The 20,374-nt window shown below is 49.4% G+C and overlaps 1 protein-coding gene across 1 annotated transcript in view; it reads left to right on the top strand.

Moving 5' to 3' along the window:
• Positions 1-1,575: 1,575 nt before the first annotated feature.
• LOC126534773 (uncharacterized) overlaps positions 1,576-20,374 on the top strand; it is a 29,477-nt gene continuing 10,678 nt past the window's right edge. The window contains exons 1-4 of the mRNA XM_050182014.2: positions 1,576-1,927; positions 5,344-5,565; positions 10,364-10,581; positions 19,461-19,651. Coding sequence (XP_050037971.2) covers positions 1,676-1,927; positions 5,344-5,565; positions 10,364-10,581; positions 19,461-19,651 — 883 coding nt within the window. The 5' untranslated portion in view covers positions 1,576-1,675. The remainder of the gene's footprint in view (positions 1,928-5,343; positions 5,566-10,363; positions 10,582-19,460; positions 19,652-20,374) is intronic.

Here is a 20,374-nt window from a genome sequence, read left to right as displayed (position 1 = left end):
TAATAATTGTAACTCATATAATCACACTAAAGTTGCATATGAAGTAAAAAAAAATATGCTGACCTGCCTTTCGAAGGGCGATTCACTCAGCGTCATCACCATCACCAGCCGCCATTCGAAGGACAGGCAGGCCTCTGTTGAACTTTCGTAACCGTGCGTCATGTACCTTGCCACTGGATCAAATATCGGGGGCGAGAACTTACGTAGTCGCCATCTGTCGGAAGTGCCTCTCTTGCGTTATATGAGGGATCACGCGGCGCGCTCCTCATAGGTTCCGCTTACGGCGCTCAATAAAAACAGCACGCGGCAGTCCTCCTGGACATTTTTGTAAGTACTCTCAAAACGATGGAAGTTTTTGACTGTCGATATAATAATATTGGGCAAACTGAAAGCGCAGAATTGTTTACAGCTAGACGCTATCTCTTTACCGAATGTGTACAGTGAACGCCACTGCGCGCGATCGCCGCGATGGAGTATCCCGAACCGGCTTTTTGCGTGAAAGGTAGGCAAACGCTGAGAGTAAACTATGTGAAGTATGTTCTCATAGTGGGTTGTCTGTATAACCATATGGAGCATAACAGAATGAAGCCTCAATGCAGCGATCGCATGGGCTCACAGCGACCGACTGCGCGTATTGCATGCATGTCTGCGCACAATGTTTTGCTTTCGCTGTGAGCGCGTTTTCGCACCATGCCGTGAGCTTTAGGCATCAATAAATGAGAATTTGACAGTACACAAGCAACCATTGTTGCCGTGGACGTTATCAGAGCTGTTCAAAAATTTCGTTATAGAGACTTCGACGCCGAGCTACGGCGACTGTGATGTGCCGTCGCGACGATTCAATCTTTTTTGCCTTCTAAATTCTTGGACATTTCAATATGATTTCTCAAGTTGCGTCGCACTCTATGTTTATCGGCCTTCTCAGCGTGCGATTTCCCTCTGTTTCTTTTTCGTAATCCAGTGCATTAATTGATGACACAAACGTGACCATATTCCTTGCCTTTATTTAATGTGCGTCTTAGCGCTCCCTTTCCGTTCCAGTGAACTTGCCAGTATCTAGCATCAACAAGTTCATAGACCAAACGGTCATGACATTAGCCGTGCAGCGGGTGCGGGAGAGCGTCTCAGTGCGCGTTTTCTGCTAGTCACCCAACATCGCGCCGCCCCGGTACCGTAGCAGAAATGCTCCTCGCGTCTGTGCTTGCTGCATAACCGAGTTATAGCCGATGGCTGTCTGCCGGTTCTAAGTTTCGCGAGCCAAGCTTCACGCAGCTCCTTGTCCTGCGGCTACTACGTGCGAATAAGGCTCACACCGGGCTCCGTTGTGTACGTCCCGCACTGCGGCCCCGAGCAGTAGCCTACCATGCTGCACGCTTCCAAAGGCAGCCACTACCTATTATAGTACTTTCAAATGTTGTCAAGCAGACGCCCAAGGCCGTAAAGCCTCACCACTTAATCAGAATGGCAGCGGAGCTGGGACTTTAAGCTTTCGTTTTCAGCTCGCTTTGGCGCTTCCGGAGCAGCCGACGCGTCCGCTGTGTCCACGTGATCCCTCTTGCCACGTCCCGCCGACGGTGGCGCCAGCTTTTCCAGTGGTGAAGCTCGCCCCCAATGCTTCGCGCGTGTTTCGCAGGTACTGTTCAGCAATACCACCGAGCGTTCAATCTTGAAGGCCATGGGGGCACTAAAGGAGGCTCTCGCCAAGCTTCCATGGCAAACACTGCAGCTGGCCAACCTGAGCTTCAGCACCAACTATTGGCCGCTGGTAAAGAAGGTGCTCGTGGGCATCGTCGAGTCGCCACGCGACTTCGAACTCGTCATGGGTTGGCATGTGGTGCACTATGCGGCGCCCATCACCAGTCACGAGCTGGCCACTGCGTACCACGACATCTACGCTTCGTCGATGGACGCAGTGCAAAAGCACAGGGTCAGTGGATGCAGTGGCGCGGTGATGGAGTGCCCGAGGCCGTTGTCATGGCCCGAAAGCCTACACTGGAGTTCTATTTCGGACGTTTTCGAATTCCGCCAGCTCGGTGTTTAGAGCCGTCCTGGGAACCAGTCGGAGCTGACAAGATACCAATTCGACAACATTGCGAGATCGTAATGTCAAGAGTAGCTATGGGCCGTGGAGACGGCGTGGGGGGGGGGGGGGGGGGGGGGGGCAGGGTTGATGTAACGCAAGACCAGGTGCAATCGAGGGCGAAGATTTACTTCGAGGCCAACTGCGATTTTCATCTGAAGTGCGTGAAACACAAAACAAAAAGGGGATGCTTTCCTTTGACAACAGCGGAATCGACTTTACACAGTGTCTTTTTTGAGAGAAATCTAAGGCCAACCGATGGTATGAAGCATACTAAGGTCCGAATTATTTTAGATAACTTTCAAGGAAGCGGTAAGCTTCAAAAAAACATTTAGTGACTGCAGCGCGAACGCATATTGCAAATCCCTAATGGACCTCCTGTAGCACTGTTCATCGAAGTCGTGCAAAGCATGCCGGAAAGGCAGGCGGATCTTCTAAAGGCCCAGCCACTGGCACGCGTCAGCACGGGCCGGCAAGCGCCGACAAGCGAACGCGTCGAGCCATCGGCCGTACCGTGCTCAATACGCCGGGTTCCAATCCAGCGCTTTGCTCGGGCCCAAGATCAGACGCGCGCCGACGCTCGTTTCACGGCTGTGGCGCCACTGTTGCTTGACCATATTGTCATGAACTGTCCAAATGCAGCCTAAAACGGCCTCCTGTAATCTAAGCTTGAAACAATAGTTCAGTGATCTGTATGCCTTTTTTTTTTTTAGATATAAGTAACACGTTTAATTAAGGGATGTGTGCCTGCCGCAACAGTTTTAGTTTTACCTTGAAGTAACCTATAGTGCACAAGATATCGACATCAGCGATTGCGCTCACGTTCAGTACCCGCGTGGAACGACCATGCCATATCATATCAAAAGCTATCGTACGATGTTATGTTTAGTGGCTCATTGCGCAGCCAGCTATGTAGGAAATAGGTGTGCGTAAAGTATAATTGAAAAATCTTTAATAAAATATGGCTATGCTTGTTGATGTGTGAGAGAAACACAAAAAGGCGAGGTCTAGGAAAATCGGCGAAAATCAGTGAAACAACTTTAGCGCTCACAAAAGCATTTAGAACAGCTAAAATTTATCAAATTCGTAGCTTGTCCCCTCCTGATTCTTCTTTCTGTCTAATGTTGCCCATACAACACTCATTGATTTTTCTAGGTTATATTGAAGCATGAACACTACAGCGGGATGCCTTCCCATCGAGCGGTTGGCGAAACTTAAGAAATGGTTTCATTGCGTAAGGGCCATGTTGTATTGTAACTGGTTTCAACATGTCAAGTCTGTCTTTCTCGGAATTAATAAAATCACAGAGCCTCAGACACTACAAATTTCAGAAACGGAGGGTTTCAATAGGCTTCTTTTGTTGCCCTTTGCCGACTGGTACTTTCGAAGCACTTATTCAAACGTACGGTGGCAGATCATGTGCATAATATCAAAAAGTAATGTATAAACATGCTATTTTCCCATTTTATACACCCTCGTCCCCAAAACAATAAAAAATAAAAAAAATAAAATTTGTTATTTTTAGCCTACGATGATGTTTCGATTGAGAAAGACATTCAGTTGCTTCTGAGAGGCGTGCAATAATTGGTCTGCCATGTTATTAGAGCGCATGCAGCTTTTACTTAGGCCCCTCCTTCCTGCGGCAAGTGTCGGCGTTCTCCCTCGTAACCGAGCGAACGGATGATAGCGAAATCGGAGCGCAGCGCGAGCTGAAAGACGGCGATAGCGAAGAGAGCCTCAGGAGTAAAGCGGAGGGGGAGGGTGTGGCGAAAGCGTGAGAAGAAAAGCGTAGTGCCGCGCAAGACGGCCTTTGCGGCGACAATTACTACGAGATGGCGCCAGAGTAGCACGCGTCTTCAGTATGGAGCACTACTCTTACACCGTGGTATGGAGACAAAGCGCTGCATGAGGGGCGGTCTGTCTGCGGTGGCGGCTGATGTGAATCGAACCCACGCGTCACCCGCGCGCCGGCTCTCGCGATCCCCCGATTAGCGAGGCAGTCGCGTCACACTTCACCGCGTTTGCAATGTGCCGCACGAGACAGATTGTCCGTGCTATCCAATACATCGCGAAATGAAAACATGTATACAGCTGCGCTGAAATTTTGCATTAGGGACTGTCGTAATCGTTGGTGAATTCTTTTTATTGCGCAGCACCGGACACGGTAGCCAACCGTTATTAAACCTCAGAAGAAATTAATCACACAGTGCATATTATTTAGACGCATTGCGTTTTATTGCACTTTCTTTCATTTATGTACTTTAAAAAAAATGCCACACTAAACAATATTTCACTAAGGTTACTGTAGTGAAAATAGTATGTTATTAGCTACGTATTTTGAAAAATTTTGAAAAATTTGGTGCATCTAAAGAAACACCCTGCATATGTGCTGAAGCTATAGCGTTTTCCGTGATAATAATTGTCGTTTGTCGTATATCCCAAGACGTCCATTCCCCTGCTTCCTTTCTTTCTGAAAGCGCGTTCTACTGTGTGCCTCTCTAGTTTGGGGCGGAACGTGCAAATCTAATGCTGCCCTCATTGGATGCATCCGGTATAAATTTATATCTCTTTTCAAACAAAGCTTTTGCCTTTCCAGTGACCACAGTCCAACCCTTTAAAATGTACCTCAGCTCGCACCTCTAAAATCAAGACGTGATAAATGGACCTTTGCTCCTATATAAGGTTGTTCGTACCACTATACGTTGCCCAAAGCTTCTTATAATCCTGTACAATTTTGCGTACCGAAACAAAAAAACCTTCCAGGCAGCGGCGCGCGTTTTCTGCCGGGCCTTGTTGCAGTAGTCACAGTCCTATGGCTAGACTACAAAAAGCATGCGATAAATATTCTTCCTGTATTCACATATTTCATACCTCATTCCTAGCGTTCTGTACAGGTGTAAATGATCATGTTGTAATCTAGCCCACCTCCTTGCTTTGTCTACCATATCTGTCTACCGTACATCGTGTGTATTACTCGGTAAGGGCAACAGTAGAAGGTGTCTTAGGTGTTCCTGGTCACTATAATAAACAGTAGTTTCATTGAAATATTGATTGATCGACATATTGATTGATTGACATATTGATTTGCCGATTGATTGATTGACATATTGATTTGTCGATTGATTGATTGATTGATTGATTGATTGATTTATTGATTGATTGATTGATTGATTGATTGATTGATTGATTGATTGATTGATTGATTGATTGATTGATTGATTGATTGATTGATTGATTGATTGATTGATTGATTGATGTTGCAGCGATTCTGCTTCAGTAACGCGGTTCGGTTCTTCGGCGTCGCGTCCTTCTCCTTGTACGTGCGGGATCACTACACCCCAGCCGTGCGCGAGGAAGTGGAGTCCATGGCGAAGGCCGTGCGGCGAACCTACTTCGCCACCCTGACTGACTCCACGTACGACTGGGCCTCGCTCACCGACACGCTCAAGTACCTGAGGCGGTCGCAGTCCCACCGCGTCAGAGAGGTAAGATGGAGAAGTTCGCCGCGCAGGGTGTTTTCGTCGGGCAAGTAACCATGACGCTAAGAGGACAGCCTGCCTCCAACAGTCTGCTGACGCCCGTTTGATCCTTCCTTTCACAGGATCATGCTGTACTGTCGGCGTGCTGATGCACAGAATAAAACAAGCCGTAACATCCATGGTATTCCAGATATTAACCAACGTTAGGTTCGTGGCAAATTATGGCAGTGCCTGATTTTTCCAGCGAGGTGGTCCATGTAGAAATATGACAGATAATGCATTCTATAGGCCTCTTTGTTGACGTTCTATTTACATTGTTACTTCGTTTTGATTTTAACGCGACATCGTTAAGGACCCCGGGTCGCAGAAAATCCGGCGTCGGCATCTTCGTGAGCGAATATTACCGTATATATTTAAGTATATGTATATGCCACGCCTTGGTGTATCGCATGCGGTGTATGTGGGTTATTTTGCCGCACCATTCTATCACTAAAGTTGGTCACACCTTGTTTTACATTTCTGACAAAGTTATTCCTCGCAATTTTGAGAATGACAGTCCAAAACTAATGTCATGAAACAAAACACCGACAGCTCATGCCTTTTATGTTAAATCTTCTTTGACTGAATTATTATAAGTACAACACAATAACAGACACCTGAAAATTATGCTACATTTTGGCGCCGCTGTGCATTGCTTCGGGGATCGGCTCACGCTAGAGGCCGCGTTTCTACCAGAAAGCCTGCCTCATGCAGAGCATTCGCCGCCAGCGTTTACCGGTAAACATTGTGGTTACATAAGCTGCAGTTGCCAGGAAGCGTGAGAAGCTGTGAGGGATCTTTGAATGCTATCGCGTTCCACTCTTAAAGGCGAAGCTTCAGCGTCCTTTTAATGCGAAAGCTTTATTGGCCGCGAACTTGCGATTTCGCCATGGCGGTGCTCCGAGGAGGCACATAACGTCACAGCGCGCGCCTCCCTCCACGGATATTTCTCTCTCTCTCTCTCGTTCCTTAGTCACTACTGCGCATGCGCCACTAGTAGCACCGAGTCACAGGTGTTCCGCCGCTGCTCAGCGCCACGCCTTTCACCCGCCGCCGTTTGGTATGACGTCACACCGCGTTCCTCGTTGTTGCGCTCGCCTCCGCTTGCTTCGCCAGCTGCATCGCATGCCTGATAACACGTCGGAGGATCGAAAAGGAGAGCTCGCGTGCGCCGCGACCACAGTTGAGGCGGAAGTATGGACGGCGACAATTCTGGCAAGGCCAATATATTATTTAATGCGGCTTTTTGGACTGATCTGCTCAGTTGAGCCGTCAGTCGTTCAGAACGCTCCTGTTACTGCCTCACGTTTCAGATGCTGACATGCTGAAACAGCACAGTCATTGCGCTGTGTGGTGAAATACGGAACTATGTCGAGCATGGTGCAGGGACTAAGTTGAAAATGTTATATCACGCTTTTAAGAAAAATCAAAAATAATATAATTACGGAAATAGAATGTCAACAAACCACCCTATATAATGCGCTTTCGGTCATATTGTTACATGGACCACCTCCTTGCGAAAATCGACGCTATAGGGGTACCGAAACTGCCACCTTGTAATATTTATCATGGTTTCTTTTTAGAAAGTCCTTGTAATGTATTGGCGCAAGAATTTCTTTCCGGTAAAGCGCTACTTTATGACAGTCAAGTAAACTAATTACAATGAACAAAGCAGTAATCGTTTCGCCAGTAGAAATGCTAAATGTATCATATTTTTGACAAAATTCGAGGCTATAGCACTTTATTCGACCGAAGTTGCCAATAAACCCCAGTACTTATTCATACCAAAATTTCGTATTTCAGCAGGGGAAGTGCTCCCTTTTTACACGCTACAAGAACTTTTCCATTATTTTCTCGCAGAGCCAGGTCTCGCGTCATTGAGCAAACGTTCGTAGCACGTCACGTGACAAGCAAATTATTTTTCAGCGATAATTTACCGGGAAACGGTTGTGAGCGAGGTTGTAATCCGGCGTGGTTCTCTCTAAGAAAATCTGAGACGACCGAGCTACACGTATGGGACACTTGCCGTGGTACGACCAAGCTAGGGCGAATCACGTCACGCTCGGGCGCGACGAGGTCGGAGGAAGGTGATCAGCGTTTCAGCGGGGTGCTGCGGTTGGGAGAGGAGGTGCGCGATGATGCAGCCGAGGATGCCGTATTCACCGTATTCACCTCCACAGCTAGCGCCGGTGGCTGTGGAGGTGCGGGAGCTGGGGAAGTAGGAGGAGCAGCGGGGGAGGACAGACGCACTAGCACGGCCTGCAGCTGGCGCGACAGCTCCTGAATTTGGAGCTGCAGAGCAGCGATAGTGGCCTCGAGCGCCGCGGTTTGGGGGTCCGACGTGTGAGGCTGCGGTTTCCAGCCTACCGGTTATGTGGTGGTGGTGGCGGGGGTGACGGACGCCTCGGACCTAGGCAGAGGCGGGAAGGAGACGGAGCGGTGGCGGCTGGCAGACTGGGCACCACGGGAGGCAGAGTGGTGGCGGGGGCGGGAAGGCCGGGAAGTCTTGAGGATGGGCACGGTGGGTGGCACTGGTGGGGGTGGCTGGTGCTTGGAAGTGGCCGGGGGTGATGACGGGCCGTTCCGGTCGAATCGGAGCTTGCACGGGCGCGAGCCCGTGACGTGGGCTCCCTTGCACAGGATGCAGCAGGGGACGCAGGTCGGGGGCTCGACTGGCTTGTGGGCCTAGCCGCAGCGGTGACAGAGGGCGGACTTGGGCTTGGTGCAGACATCCACTCGGTGGCCAGGAGCCCAGCAGTTCGTGCAGGCCTCGGCTCTCTGGCGGAATGGGTGGCAGCGGTAGACCCCGCAGTTGAACACGATGGTGGAGGGGAGGGTAGAAGCGCCGACAAAGGTGATGAGGATGGATTTGGCGTAGGGGGTGTTCACGTTCATTTATTGAAGGTCTTGGACGATCTCGTCCTGCGTTTGGGAGATCAATGCGTTGTGTATGATGCCGCGGAGGGCGTTGTCGGGTGCGGCCATGTAGGCACGCAGGCGGTAAGAGATGGCACCCAGGCGTAGTTACGAGACCCGGAGGTAGAGGCGAGCGCGCGGCTCAGATGGGGTGCTGACAGTAAGGGAGTTATACAGATTTATCCGTACACGGTCGGCGGTCCGTGCGGTGGCATAGTCGATGGTGGCATGAGTGCAGAGGATTTGGAGCACGGCTCCGTTAGTGGTTGTGCGGACGACAAGCCCTCCTCCCGGTCTGAAGACGACCTTGCTGAGGTGCGTGACGACGGAGAATGGTAGTGCAGGGAGTTTTGGATGGTGGCGAGGCAGGTGGTGGCGAGACGATGGGCTGGTGGGCCGCGGCTGCACGGTGTGCTTTCACGGCACGGGCCCAGCGTGAGTCAGCTTCAAGCTCGGCAGAGCTGATGGAGGTGTCTGCGACTTGATATTCCATGTCGGCGTGTTAGCTGTATCGACGTAGGCGGCGAAATCGGGCGGCGTCGACAGCAGGCGTTGCGCGGAACGCAGCTCCCGCGTAGGCAGAGTCCGATTCGAAAAGGCGGTCGGTGGGAAACCGCGAGAAGGCCGCGTCCCATATGACTCCCGACGATAGCGGCCCGGGCAAGGGCGGTCGGTGAAGGTCGCATCGTCTGGGTGGTTGCGGAGCGCGCCGACGACACGTCCGTTCACTTCGCCTGACTGATTGGAACTCGCGGGCACCGGCGCACCACGCTGCTCGTCTTGGAGGCCACGCGCTGAATTCTCGGCAGTGTCACTAGATGGCGCAGCGTGTCCAGAAAGAAGCGTGAGGGTAGAGCCCGCTTTCCTCATGACGTCTATTTCAGCGTTGGCCAGCACCCGCGTGCCATGCATTTCGGAGGCTACAAGCAAGCTTCGCGACCGCGGCGCTAGATGGCACCAAGTGTTTATAGAGAAGCGCGAAAGAGGAGCCCCGCTGCCGTACACACCTCACACATAACTCGCTTCGACGGTGGCAATGCGTTATGTCGCTGTATTTATTTATTTATTTATTTATTTATTTATTTATTTATTTATTTATTTATTTATTATACCTCAATGGTCCCATAAGGGGCATTAGATCAAGGGTGGGTACAAGTGATTTAACATAATTACAGTAAAAATTGCTGTTACAGGTCAAAAGAATACAAATCAGTAAGCACAAGGCGTGATAAATAAAGTAATAACCATGCGTAACAGTATACTCTATATTCCTATGGGCTAACGTGAATGTGTGCGATTTCTTCGACGGAAGACTTAAATTCTGCAGGCTCGGTGATCGTAACGATACGGCCGGGAAGGCGATTCCGATCGCGTACAGTACGAATAAAAATAAATTGCTGAAATGTTGAAGTGTGGGCACGTGGAGGGGACGAAGGCTTTTGGATGGGTGTTGCGTGACATGCGATGGACGGGAACGATGAGTTCATTTTTAGGCGGCAAGCAGTGAAATAACGTGTGATAAAGATTTAGTCCCGAATTTGTGCGGCGATGAGCCAGGCTGGGTAGATCAAGTTGTGATTTTAGTGCTGGACGCGATGCTAAATTTGTAAGAGTAATCACACAACTTTCCTTAATGCTAACGCATTACCGTCGACATTCATCGTAAAATGGGTTCTGCCGCTTTTATATTCTTAATTTTTGCGTTATTTTGTACGCCCGGCCCGTAACGACCGCGCTACCTTTGAGTTACCCGTTTCTGTAAAGCTCCCCGTAAGTTACGAGATCGAACAGTCAACGACGGGCAAATTTCTGAAGGCCACCGTGAACTCTGCGTACTGGACGCATGCAGATCCTAGACGACGTGGGGGACATCCATTTCGACATCGTGGCCAACTACCGCACCATGACCGTTGCGTACACCAAGGCGGGCGAGGACATGGAGTGGCTGCTGGGATACGAACTCGCCGAAAACATTCCCTACCCGTTCCGGACCGGAGGCGAGGCGTCCATGTTGCCATGGGCCATCGAGTTTCCTTACTACCGCCACGACGTGCCTGCCTACTTGAGGTTTGTTGCCAGCACTGTGTTTCAGGGAATGTACGCCGACCATGTATAGGTCAATGCACGTTTTACGATGGGGCCCACACACACGCACGAAAAAACACCGAACTACACCCCCCCCCCCCCCCCCCACCACTTTCACGCAAACGCGCACTAACGAGATTTCTTTGCCGCATTGCTAGCCACATTTATACACCGTCGCCGCGCACGCGTGATATAGCATCGAAACTATTTACTTCGAAGTCATATTTTATAGCACACTGTTCAAAATCGGGATTCTAAGCAGGTAATAACCTCGGCAGGCAAACAAGAAAATGAAGGTTTGCTGACGCACAGGCTCTTATTTACCCGAATGGGAAAAAAGGCTTGTAAGGCCAGACGTACCGTTTTTTTGAAGCTTCCGCTGATAATCCGCGTATCAACAAATGGTTGTTCGGACCCCCACCAAAAAAACAAGCGCAGAGAGATGCGCTGATGTGTCTTCCATTTGTTTAATTTTCCAGCGTACAATGCTCAGTCTGGACCACGGTGGTCTGGACGATGTAATCGTTTTCGTATGAGAATGCCACTGAAGACATGACCTCCGTTAAACATCTTGCAAGGGCACTGTCATGGTTATTTTGGTGTCTGTGCTTGCGGTTCGTGAAGACGCGCGGGCAAAATTTTCGTAATTTCGCGCGGGTGGGGAGAGCTAGCGGCACAACTTTTTTGCCCGCGGTTCTCGAGAGAGAGGTATATCTTTCGAATGTAAGGCACAGCTATTCGCCTGCACGTTGAACGCTCTATCGCAGCTTTCCCTCTCCGTGTTCCTCGTTTGAATTTTCGGGGGAGCCCGGCAACCAGTCGTCTACAATTTCAGTTCTCCTACAAAGAAAGCTGTACAGGGATGTTCTGAAACCTATTGCGTCCGAGCGACATGCCACCATCGAGGAGTTGCAGAGGAATCACTCATCTGAAACTAGGGCCTAGTGTGACGTCACGCCAGGGCCTAGCCTGTAAACGTCGGCATCGGATGCTCCCGTTCGTTTTGACGATGGCATAATCGTCTCCATAAAGTTTTTGTGTGCTTAGACACGAGTCGGAAAAAGGAGTACCTCGTTGAACACCGTGAGAATATTTCTTGCATGTATTAATTACGGCAATATCGGAGTGGTGTTGAGAGGCTGAGAATATTATCACGTCTTGTAATAACCACTCATCACTTCTCTACGGACAAAAGTATTGAGATTAAATGCATAGATATCATAGTATATGTGGCAGCGCATTCGGAATGGATGCAGTGTCCCGTTCCCGATGAAAACGTTTTTCTAGGCAAAGCAGATTAGGGAGGATCTCCCACTGTCTTTCACAGTTACCGCAAAAAAAAAATGACGCAGTAGAAATTCGGAGGCTAATTTGCCAGACAACACATCGTTCACGTATGTTGCCATCAGGACCTATGTCATAATCTCCTATGTAAGGATTCGTTTACAATTACTAATGTATAATAGCACTATTCATTAAATATGATGGCACTTAACGCAGGCGTGACGAGGGAAGTTGGAATCCTTCTAAAGCTGGCAAAAACTATGGGAAATAGCTTATATTTAAAGTACCAAGCGCCATATATCGACTTGAAACAAAGCTTCATCTGATAGCGCAGTCTGATACACTATTACACACAGCACGTATTCAGCAGACAGCAGCAGGTGTCAGCAGCAGACACACACGAGTGAAGTAAAAAAAGGACTATATTTGAACACGCTCCGTAGCAACGTTGTCTGATATAATAGTGACGTTATCACACGTGACCACTCTAACTAGAGAAACTCTTCTTTTCTCGTCATTGCGAGTTTATTGTGACGGCACAGAAAGAGATAACGCCCACAATAATACATTCGTAAAATTCATTCTAATGATTCCGCATGACTATACGTGCACGCTCCGAAGGGTCCTCGATTATACAGACACTATTTATTTCTTATTAATGCTCCATTTGTGCCTTTACTAAATTGTGCCTCATGATGTGAAGTGTACTAAGAGAAGCTCTCTACCATTGTGAATATTATGATGTGAAGTTTGTTGGAAACATCACCACGTTTTACCAAAGGTGGCTCAAGCCCCACTGTTGGAATGACATCGTGAGTTGCCTCTGACTTACCATATAGGCTAGGTCTTCATCCCTCGAGAAGCAATAGCAAGAAGGCCGCCGACTTAGCACCCGAACTTTGCTGACGAGGAGGTGAAATAAGGCGTAGTGGAAGCCTGCAACATTCACTGCCTGTGAAGAAGGCACACGGTTTAGAAAAGGCCACCCGTCCGGCCTCTGGCGGGCAGGCCTAGACAGGCCAGCTGGCGCCATGTCGAGCGATGACGTACCTTTTGTTGCATCTGTGTAACGCAAGCCTGCGGGAGACATCTACAAAACCAGCTTCTGTGGTGAAAACAAAATTAAAAACGCCCTGGTCATAATCGACCCGAGCCTTATACCACGTTTTCTGGGCCATCGTTTTACCCCCAAAAGAGCTCACAAGTAGTTCCTTTTTAATGATCACCGGAGATGTCCAAGAGGCTGGCAGTTGCTAAGGCGAGGGCGAGGTAATCGGCAACCCGGGATGTGGAAGCACTGATAGAACGAATGAATTCTCAGAGTAGGAGCATCTTTATTACGGCGGGTTGATTAAGCAAGTTCCGCTGAACTCCTTGATCAGTCTGCTTTAGGAATTTCGCATAATACATTTACTTGACATGCATTGTCATGCCTGTAGCACCAAAACTAGGGTACAGTGGGGAGTTGCTTAGAAGGCGTCAATTTTCCAGTAGTTGGTGTCACCTTATGGGTCACATTTATAGGGTGATAGCTGCTCATTGAGTTGCATGCGGAGACGAAGAAGCGGTGGCTGTGCATGGGATCCACAAGAAGGAAAAATTCGTCAGATGAGGTGGCGCCGCAGCACTTACATGTAGGATTTCGTGCATTGCGCAGTGACTGGGCCAGGGGCGGCGCCAGGATTTTTCGACTAGAGGGGCAGGGGGGAGCACCCACAACAAGTGAGTTCTTTAAGGGGGCAGGGAGGCGGACAACTTACGAGTTGTGTTTTGACTATATTAACTGGGCTGAAGGCCTTCTAAACACGTCAGTGTGAATAAGCTATTCTAGCATCGCAGCTAGATATAACTTAAGATTTAGCATATATACACAGCAGTGCTTCTTCTAAGAAAATGAAAATTTGTATAACACATGGTAAAGCACATAGATAAAGAAACAGTAATAAATAAGGGAGAAAACAGGTACCCAACAGCATAAAAATAACATCAGTTAACTGGATTGCTATATAGCTTGAAAAGAGTATATTTCACAATGGGAGAGAACTAACACCTCTAAGCAAAGTGCATATCAACTCCAACTTTGGTAATGACGCCATAGATTACAAAAAAAAATTAATACACTCTTGTGTCGCCGACTGGTGATTCTAAAGCTGGGAATGGGAAAAAGAATAACAAGAACGTATAGGGCAAAAGAATAACAAATAGAAGATAGGAGAGAACTGCAAAAACAGAGTACGCAATAGGTATTTCAGTCAGTGTCACATTTGGTCATACAGTACAACAGGTTTCACCAGCGCAAATAACAGCTCTCAGACTGCGCAATGTTCACTACACAAGCTAGGCCACCAATGTTACCTCGGACAGCACCCTGCATGGAGTCTCTTTCAAAGCGATGAAAGAATCAGAGGAAGGTTTCATCACAACCACAGATGCCAATGCCTGCGCTGTGAAAGTACAAGACAAAACGCAGCCGGTATTTATTCGATGGTCGAGCGGGTATTCAGATACCGGTATAGGTATCCGTCCTACGCCCGTGCCGCACAATTTCCCCGCAATAGCGCCGCAGAGATACGATGGGCTATCATTGTACCGGTATACTATTGCAGATACATACGTCGAGCACTGTGCGCAGCATCAAACATGTCGGCACGCTGAAGATTTATTGACAAGAGAGACCTCGACCGCAAGCTGTAAGGGTTGGAGGTCGTAAGGAGGAACTTAGGAGGAACTAGGCGTGCATGATTTATTTACAGATATTTACATTAGAACAAGGGATACATTCGACAGTCTAGCGTGACTCTCAAGTGGAGCACGCAAGACGACGCATACAGCATGCGAGCGCGAAGCTCCAAACACGCTGCTTGCCGAGCACGAACACAGAGCACACTCTAGCAGCCGACAAACAGCTGCTTATAAACACTCCGTCCTCCCTAGATCCCTAGGTGAGGGAAAACGGCAGTTCACCGCCAATCCGTAGCGTCCAATGTCAGAGTAGTTGAGCCGCCTTTTGGGAGGAGGAGGGCTCACACACACACGTACGCACGGGTTTCACTGCCCCCACCGAGGTGAGACGGGCTTCGCAGAACTCGGGGCTTACGTCATGAAAGGCGCGGGGGAAGGTGCCTCCAAATATCTTCCCTCGGGAACGCCCCCGCTCACGGCAGACCAGGTCGGCGGTGGCGAGTTCACTAAACAATAGTTGGTCCGCCGATCGCGTTTAGTCATAGCGACGCCGAGGGGGTGTTGACACGGCACCTTGAGGTCCCCACGAAACGAGTCACCGCAGCGGGTCTTGAAGGCTTCCATGGTCTCTTCGGGGAAGCTCGCCACGCTCGCAGCTGCAGCTGGCTGAGAAAACGTTGCATGTCGGCACCTCTGCAGGCCGTTCCTAACAAAGCACAGCTGGCTTGCTCAGACGGTTATTCGTCATCTTGCTGCGAAGATAAGTCTTCAATCTTCGAAGGCACGAAAACGTGCGCTCGTAAGATGATGACGATGCTGGTATTGACACGGCGATAACACCTATCTTGTGCAGTTCGTGGAAGGCCCAAGACAGCAGTCACCATTTGCAGCGGTGTCTCTATCTTGCACTTCCTTTCGGCTTCGATGCGCTTAAGAAGTTCCGTTACCAGCTTGCACTCAACTTCAGCGGTTTCGATGTCGCGTGCATAGTGCTCGGCGAAAGGCTTGAGTAAGGAGATGTCCATAAAATTCTCACTCCGTGGGTGGAGGGCGCTTGACTCCGCAGAGTACATCATTATTCTCCGTGAACCGTCTAGTCAGCTCCGCAATCAGTTGGTCCAAAACGGATTGAAAAACTTTGACTCTGAATGTTCCCCTTGAATGCACAGACTTTTCTTCAACGGGACGCTCTACGTATACTGTTCTAAATGCAGGGAAGGCACTCCATTCTCTGCTTTTCTCTTTCGGGCACCCCGTTCTACTCATAAACACTGCAGGTTTGCGCCCAGACAGTGTTAAATGCGTTCTGTGAATTTCTCATTTCGGAGAACTCGTCAGTGACTGTGCATGCCATGAGGCATGCCTGACTAATATTGCAGTCCCCTAGCTTAAGGCTTAAGAACCTTAGCTTAAGGCTTAAGAACCTTAAGGCGGCTGAGTACCTTGCTAGATATGCTTAAATGGAAGAGAAATGAGAAGTGCATTTGCTGAAGCAGACCCCTAGCTTCCGTTGCCCACCTGCTGTTTGTAGCGATGACTTCGGCAAGACATACAAGGATAGCAGGAAAGCTTTTCATTGCCGCTGTGCAAGCCGCTATCTCGCAGGCCCATCCTGTATCGCTGAGACACTGTAGCTATATCACTGGAAAAGACAACCTTTTCTGCACACCTACGTACAGAGAGTGAATTGTAGATCCACTCAGAAACACATAGCACCATTCTAAAAGAGAGAAAAAATTCGTCACCGGTTTTATCACCTTGCAGACCTTCACGATGACTAGACTGAGGCGATGGTTCATGCAGTAGACGCACAATGCCTGCGGCAATTCCTGCCTGAACAACGCCTGGATGCCCCTCGTGACACTCGCTCATGACACTCGCAACATCACGTTTGAGCAATGTCACAGCAATTCAACGTTTCCCTTACGTAGCCCAGGAGCGACCTCGCATCCAAATGTTTAGCGTTGCGGCATCCGAGAAACCGCACAAAGACAGCCCCACTTGCGTAGTACCTTACTACAACTGATAATTGTTCCGTCTTGCTTAGGTCCTTGGTTTCATCGACAATAAGTGCAAAGTACTTGAAGCTTTTCATGTCTTCCTTGTTAATGTTAATGTTAATACTTGTTAATGTGATGTGGCTGAGAATTTCGAGGATCTGGTCTTGTACCGAACGATGAACGTACTTCGCGTTTGCTGCTCCGCCATTCAATTTCTTTCTGACAATATCCTCCTATTTGCCGAACAAGTTCTAGAGCTCAACGAAGCTTTTCCTTGTTTTCACTTGTGGCACTTTCATCGTGGCCCCTCTGAGCGATTCCTTGAATGGCAACGAATGGCAAAACATCTGCGACTATTGCTATATAGAGGCGATTTGCCTCCACCTCCCTGAATTACGCGTCAATGAGATGTGCTGCAACTAACTTGCCCTGTCCTCCCGGCTTCATCTGCGTGTAGGAAACCCACGATGTCTGGAAAGACTTATGCGCGAGTGAGTTTTTGTGCTATCTGAAACCAGCATCTCTTTCTTTTTTTAAGTTAATCTATCCACCATTGACAAATGCAGATTTCTCATTAGCCCCAGTAGGAAACACTCTGCAAGATTGTGAACAAGGCCGCCGTATGGGAGCCGAAACGTCTTGGTTTCTTTTCTTTTAATGCTTTTGGTCAACGTCCGTTTTACCCTTGACTATTCTGCAAGGGTAACAGAAAGCTGCGTCAGCCTGCGCGCTGTACTCCAACCAAGGAAATAGGCGGTACCAGTCCGGATGGAAGCTTCTGCTCATTTTGCCGTACTTCTTAGATGGAAATGGGTTCAGTATTGGCTGTGTGGTTCACTCTGTATTAAATTCCGAAATGTCCAACTGGCCTGCATGGTCGACATCCACATCCTAGGTGGTGAATTCGGTCGCGGAATAAGGTTCATCCCTTGCTGCACACGATGCGGAAAGCTCGTCGCACTCACTGTCCATTTGCACCGACGAGTACGGACAAGCGCCGTCAGAAGTGATGCTGATCAGTCTCTTCAAGCGCAATCAAAAAGGAGCGCTGAGGATTATGTTGTTCATGAAGCGTCTCCGTATCTCCCTTGGTTTAAGCGGAAAGCTAGGTGTGGACGCATTGTTGGTTGCCCCGCTTGCTTGCGTTCGAACAAAAGTCGGCAGTGGACCTTTTCTGCGACATCCTAAAACAACCCAAAGGTCCTGTGGCGTCGACCACACGTTGGAGCCTCTTCCGGTGGCGAGATGGGCTGGCGTTTCCTACCGCGACACGAACACTGCTTGCGAACGAGCAAACGAACTGGCTGAAGCGGTTGGTGCCACTGCTGCAGTGAACAACAAGGCTAGAAGGGGTCCGTGCATGAGCGGAACGGCGGTGCCGCAATGCGAATAGTGCGCCCAGGGGCGATCGTAGCTGCGTCGCTGTCGTCGCTCACTGCTGAAGCTCCTCTTACATCTCAATGATGGCACGGGAAGGCAACGAAATGCTATTACTATTACTATATATTACTATATATATTACCATTACACTATTACTATTACTATACTAAACACCATGCAAATATGTGAAGCGTACACCTTACGCAGGGCGTGCAGAGGAAGAACCGCATTAATTAAAGCACACGGCAGGTCTAGGCGACGCCGCACAAGCGTCGGCACGTCTAATCAACAATTCAGTGCCCGCCGCGGTAGCTTTCCGGCAATGTCACATTTAGAGGTCGCGGACTTGATCCCGACCGCAGCAGCCGCATTTCGACGGGGCCGGAATAAAAAAAAAAAACGCGTAATTCCATGATAGTTTAATACTTCTGCCACGATGCAATGTGCCATGTGAGGCTGTGACAACAGCCAACCCTGTCAGACGTTATAAAATTAGGCGCACAACAATGCCTCAACTCAAACATCTCTCCCTCTGTATGTTCTCTGTACTACACAGACAAACAGAAGGGGTGCACGCAAGGTAACGTTTAACGTCAACTCAGCGCTCTCGCGTTGGACTGACCGTTGAATCAACGCAACATTCTCCGTCAACATCACCGCTAATTATCGTCAATCAAAGCAAACAGCACTGAAAGATTCGCGTGCATCAATTCCCACAGTGCGTGGGCTCTGCATAATTTTTTCCTTCATTCCTACTACCGGATGTACTCGTCGATGGGCTTGGTGGATTCCTGACCCAAACGCCGCTTCGAGCCGCAACTCGGCCAAGTGCGTCGGCATTCGGCGCGCGCGTCATTAACGACTGGCGGAGCGGATGGCTGACTAAGTGGTGGCGTCCTGCAAGGGTTGGCGGCTTACCGGGTCTTCTTGAGAGTAGGCAGCCTTGTGCCGACGGTTTTCTGTGAGAAAAGCTGCGGCTTAGAAGGGTCATGACCTCTCAACTCGTTTGACCCCGCTTGCAATTTTGTGGCGTAAGCTACTACATCCGAGACGCGAACTTGCCGGTTCACGCTAGCAGACCAAACAACGAAGAAATGTAGCCCGCTTTTAAATCTATTTAGAACTGTTGGAACCATTTTTATCTCATTGCGGCAGTTCGCGCTGTATTTCAAGCGCCTATTCTGACAAGCGCGAGGGAAATTGCTTCTGATCAGAAATTTTCTCTAACAAATTGTTATGCTTAAGCAAGGCCGTCCTTAATAAGCGGCGCTGCTCTCTTACATCTGCCTCCAATTTGTAAGACATAACAATTGACATTTTATTTCATACCGCCTACCTTGGATCAGTTTTTCGGCGCTCTTGGGGAGGGTGGCCAGGGGGGGGGGGGGAGGGGGGCAAGAGGAAACTTTTGGGGGGCGGCCACCCCCCCCCCCCCCGGGTGCCTCCTCCTGGCGCCGCCCCTGGAGGGGGCAATGATGATGTGTCTTGACCTACATCCCCGCGGTTACTGTGCAGGTACGGCTCGTTCGTCACTGCGTTCGCGCGTGTCACCGCCTGGCAGCACAGATCCCACAAGTCGGAGTTTACGAAGAGGCACGAGAGCTGCTGCCGGCGCTCAGCTGCCAATGTGTCACTCGCTTCCATAAATTCAGCCAGCGCCATCGAGGCGTCCGCGATCCTCTACCAGAAGGCCAGGTGGAGCCAGGGTACGTGCTCCCATTGGCTTTCCTAAGAACTCTAGGTAGCGGTGCCGTCGTCCAGGGTGGTTACAGCTACAGCTACTATATCTAAAGCTAAGGCATGAGCAAGAAAGTGCCTGCATGCGCTCGCTCTCCGAGCGAGCGCATTGAGGTACTTTATCTAAAATCTGAAGTGCTTCACGTATGCGCTACAGTGGCTTTTGCGAAGTAGCGCTATAGAGCCAACGCTTGGTGTGCGCCACCTTTCCCTTACCTTTTGCTCACTTTCCAACAATCGCACGGGCATCGAGAATTGTTCGCCGGAAGTTCCGTGTCATTTCCTGCACCGTTGTCCTTGATTACGAGGCCAGTGACAGCTAGTGGTTGTTAAGAGCGCAAGTGGCGGTGTCTAACACGACCTTGGTTGGTGCAAAGCGCAGAGGTGAGTTCGGCTATATTAAGAAAGGACAGATAGAGAGGAGGAGTTGTCAAGTTGCACCAAAATTCCTATGACGCTTCGCGGAAAGTGCCATCACGGCTATTCACCTTGTTTTCTTCGCCAAGGTCACACCATTATATTTTCTGCAGTTTTCGCTTCCAAGATTTCCGCCTCCACTGAGGCGCGCCATGTTGTAAGTTATTCTGCGTCCTTTGTTGAGTGAGGTATTATTTAATATGGCTGTATAACAAAATTGCTAAGTTCTTGCGCAGTGCTCATGATGCCGCACGAACAAAGGCGCATTATATTCT

The sequence above is a fragment of the Dermacentor andersoni genome, chromosome 7 (assembly GCF_023375885.2).
Source record: "Dermacentor andersoni chromosome 7, qqDerAnde1_hic_scaffold, whole genome shotgun sequence".
NCBI lineage: Eukaryota > Metazoa > Arthropoda > Arachnida > Ixodida > Ixodidae > Dermacentor > Dermacentor andersoni.
This window is presented reverse-complemented; position numbering and strand designations above follow the sequence as displayed.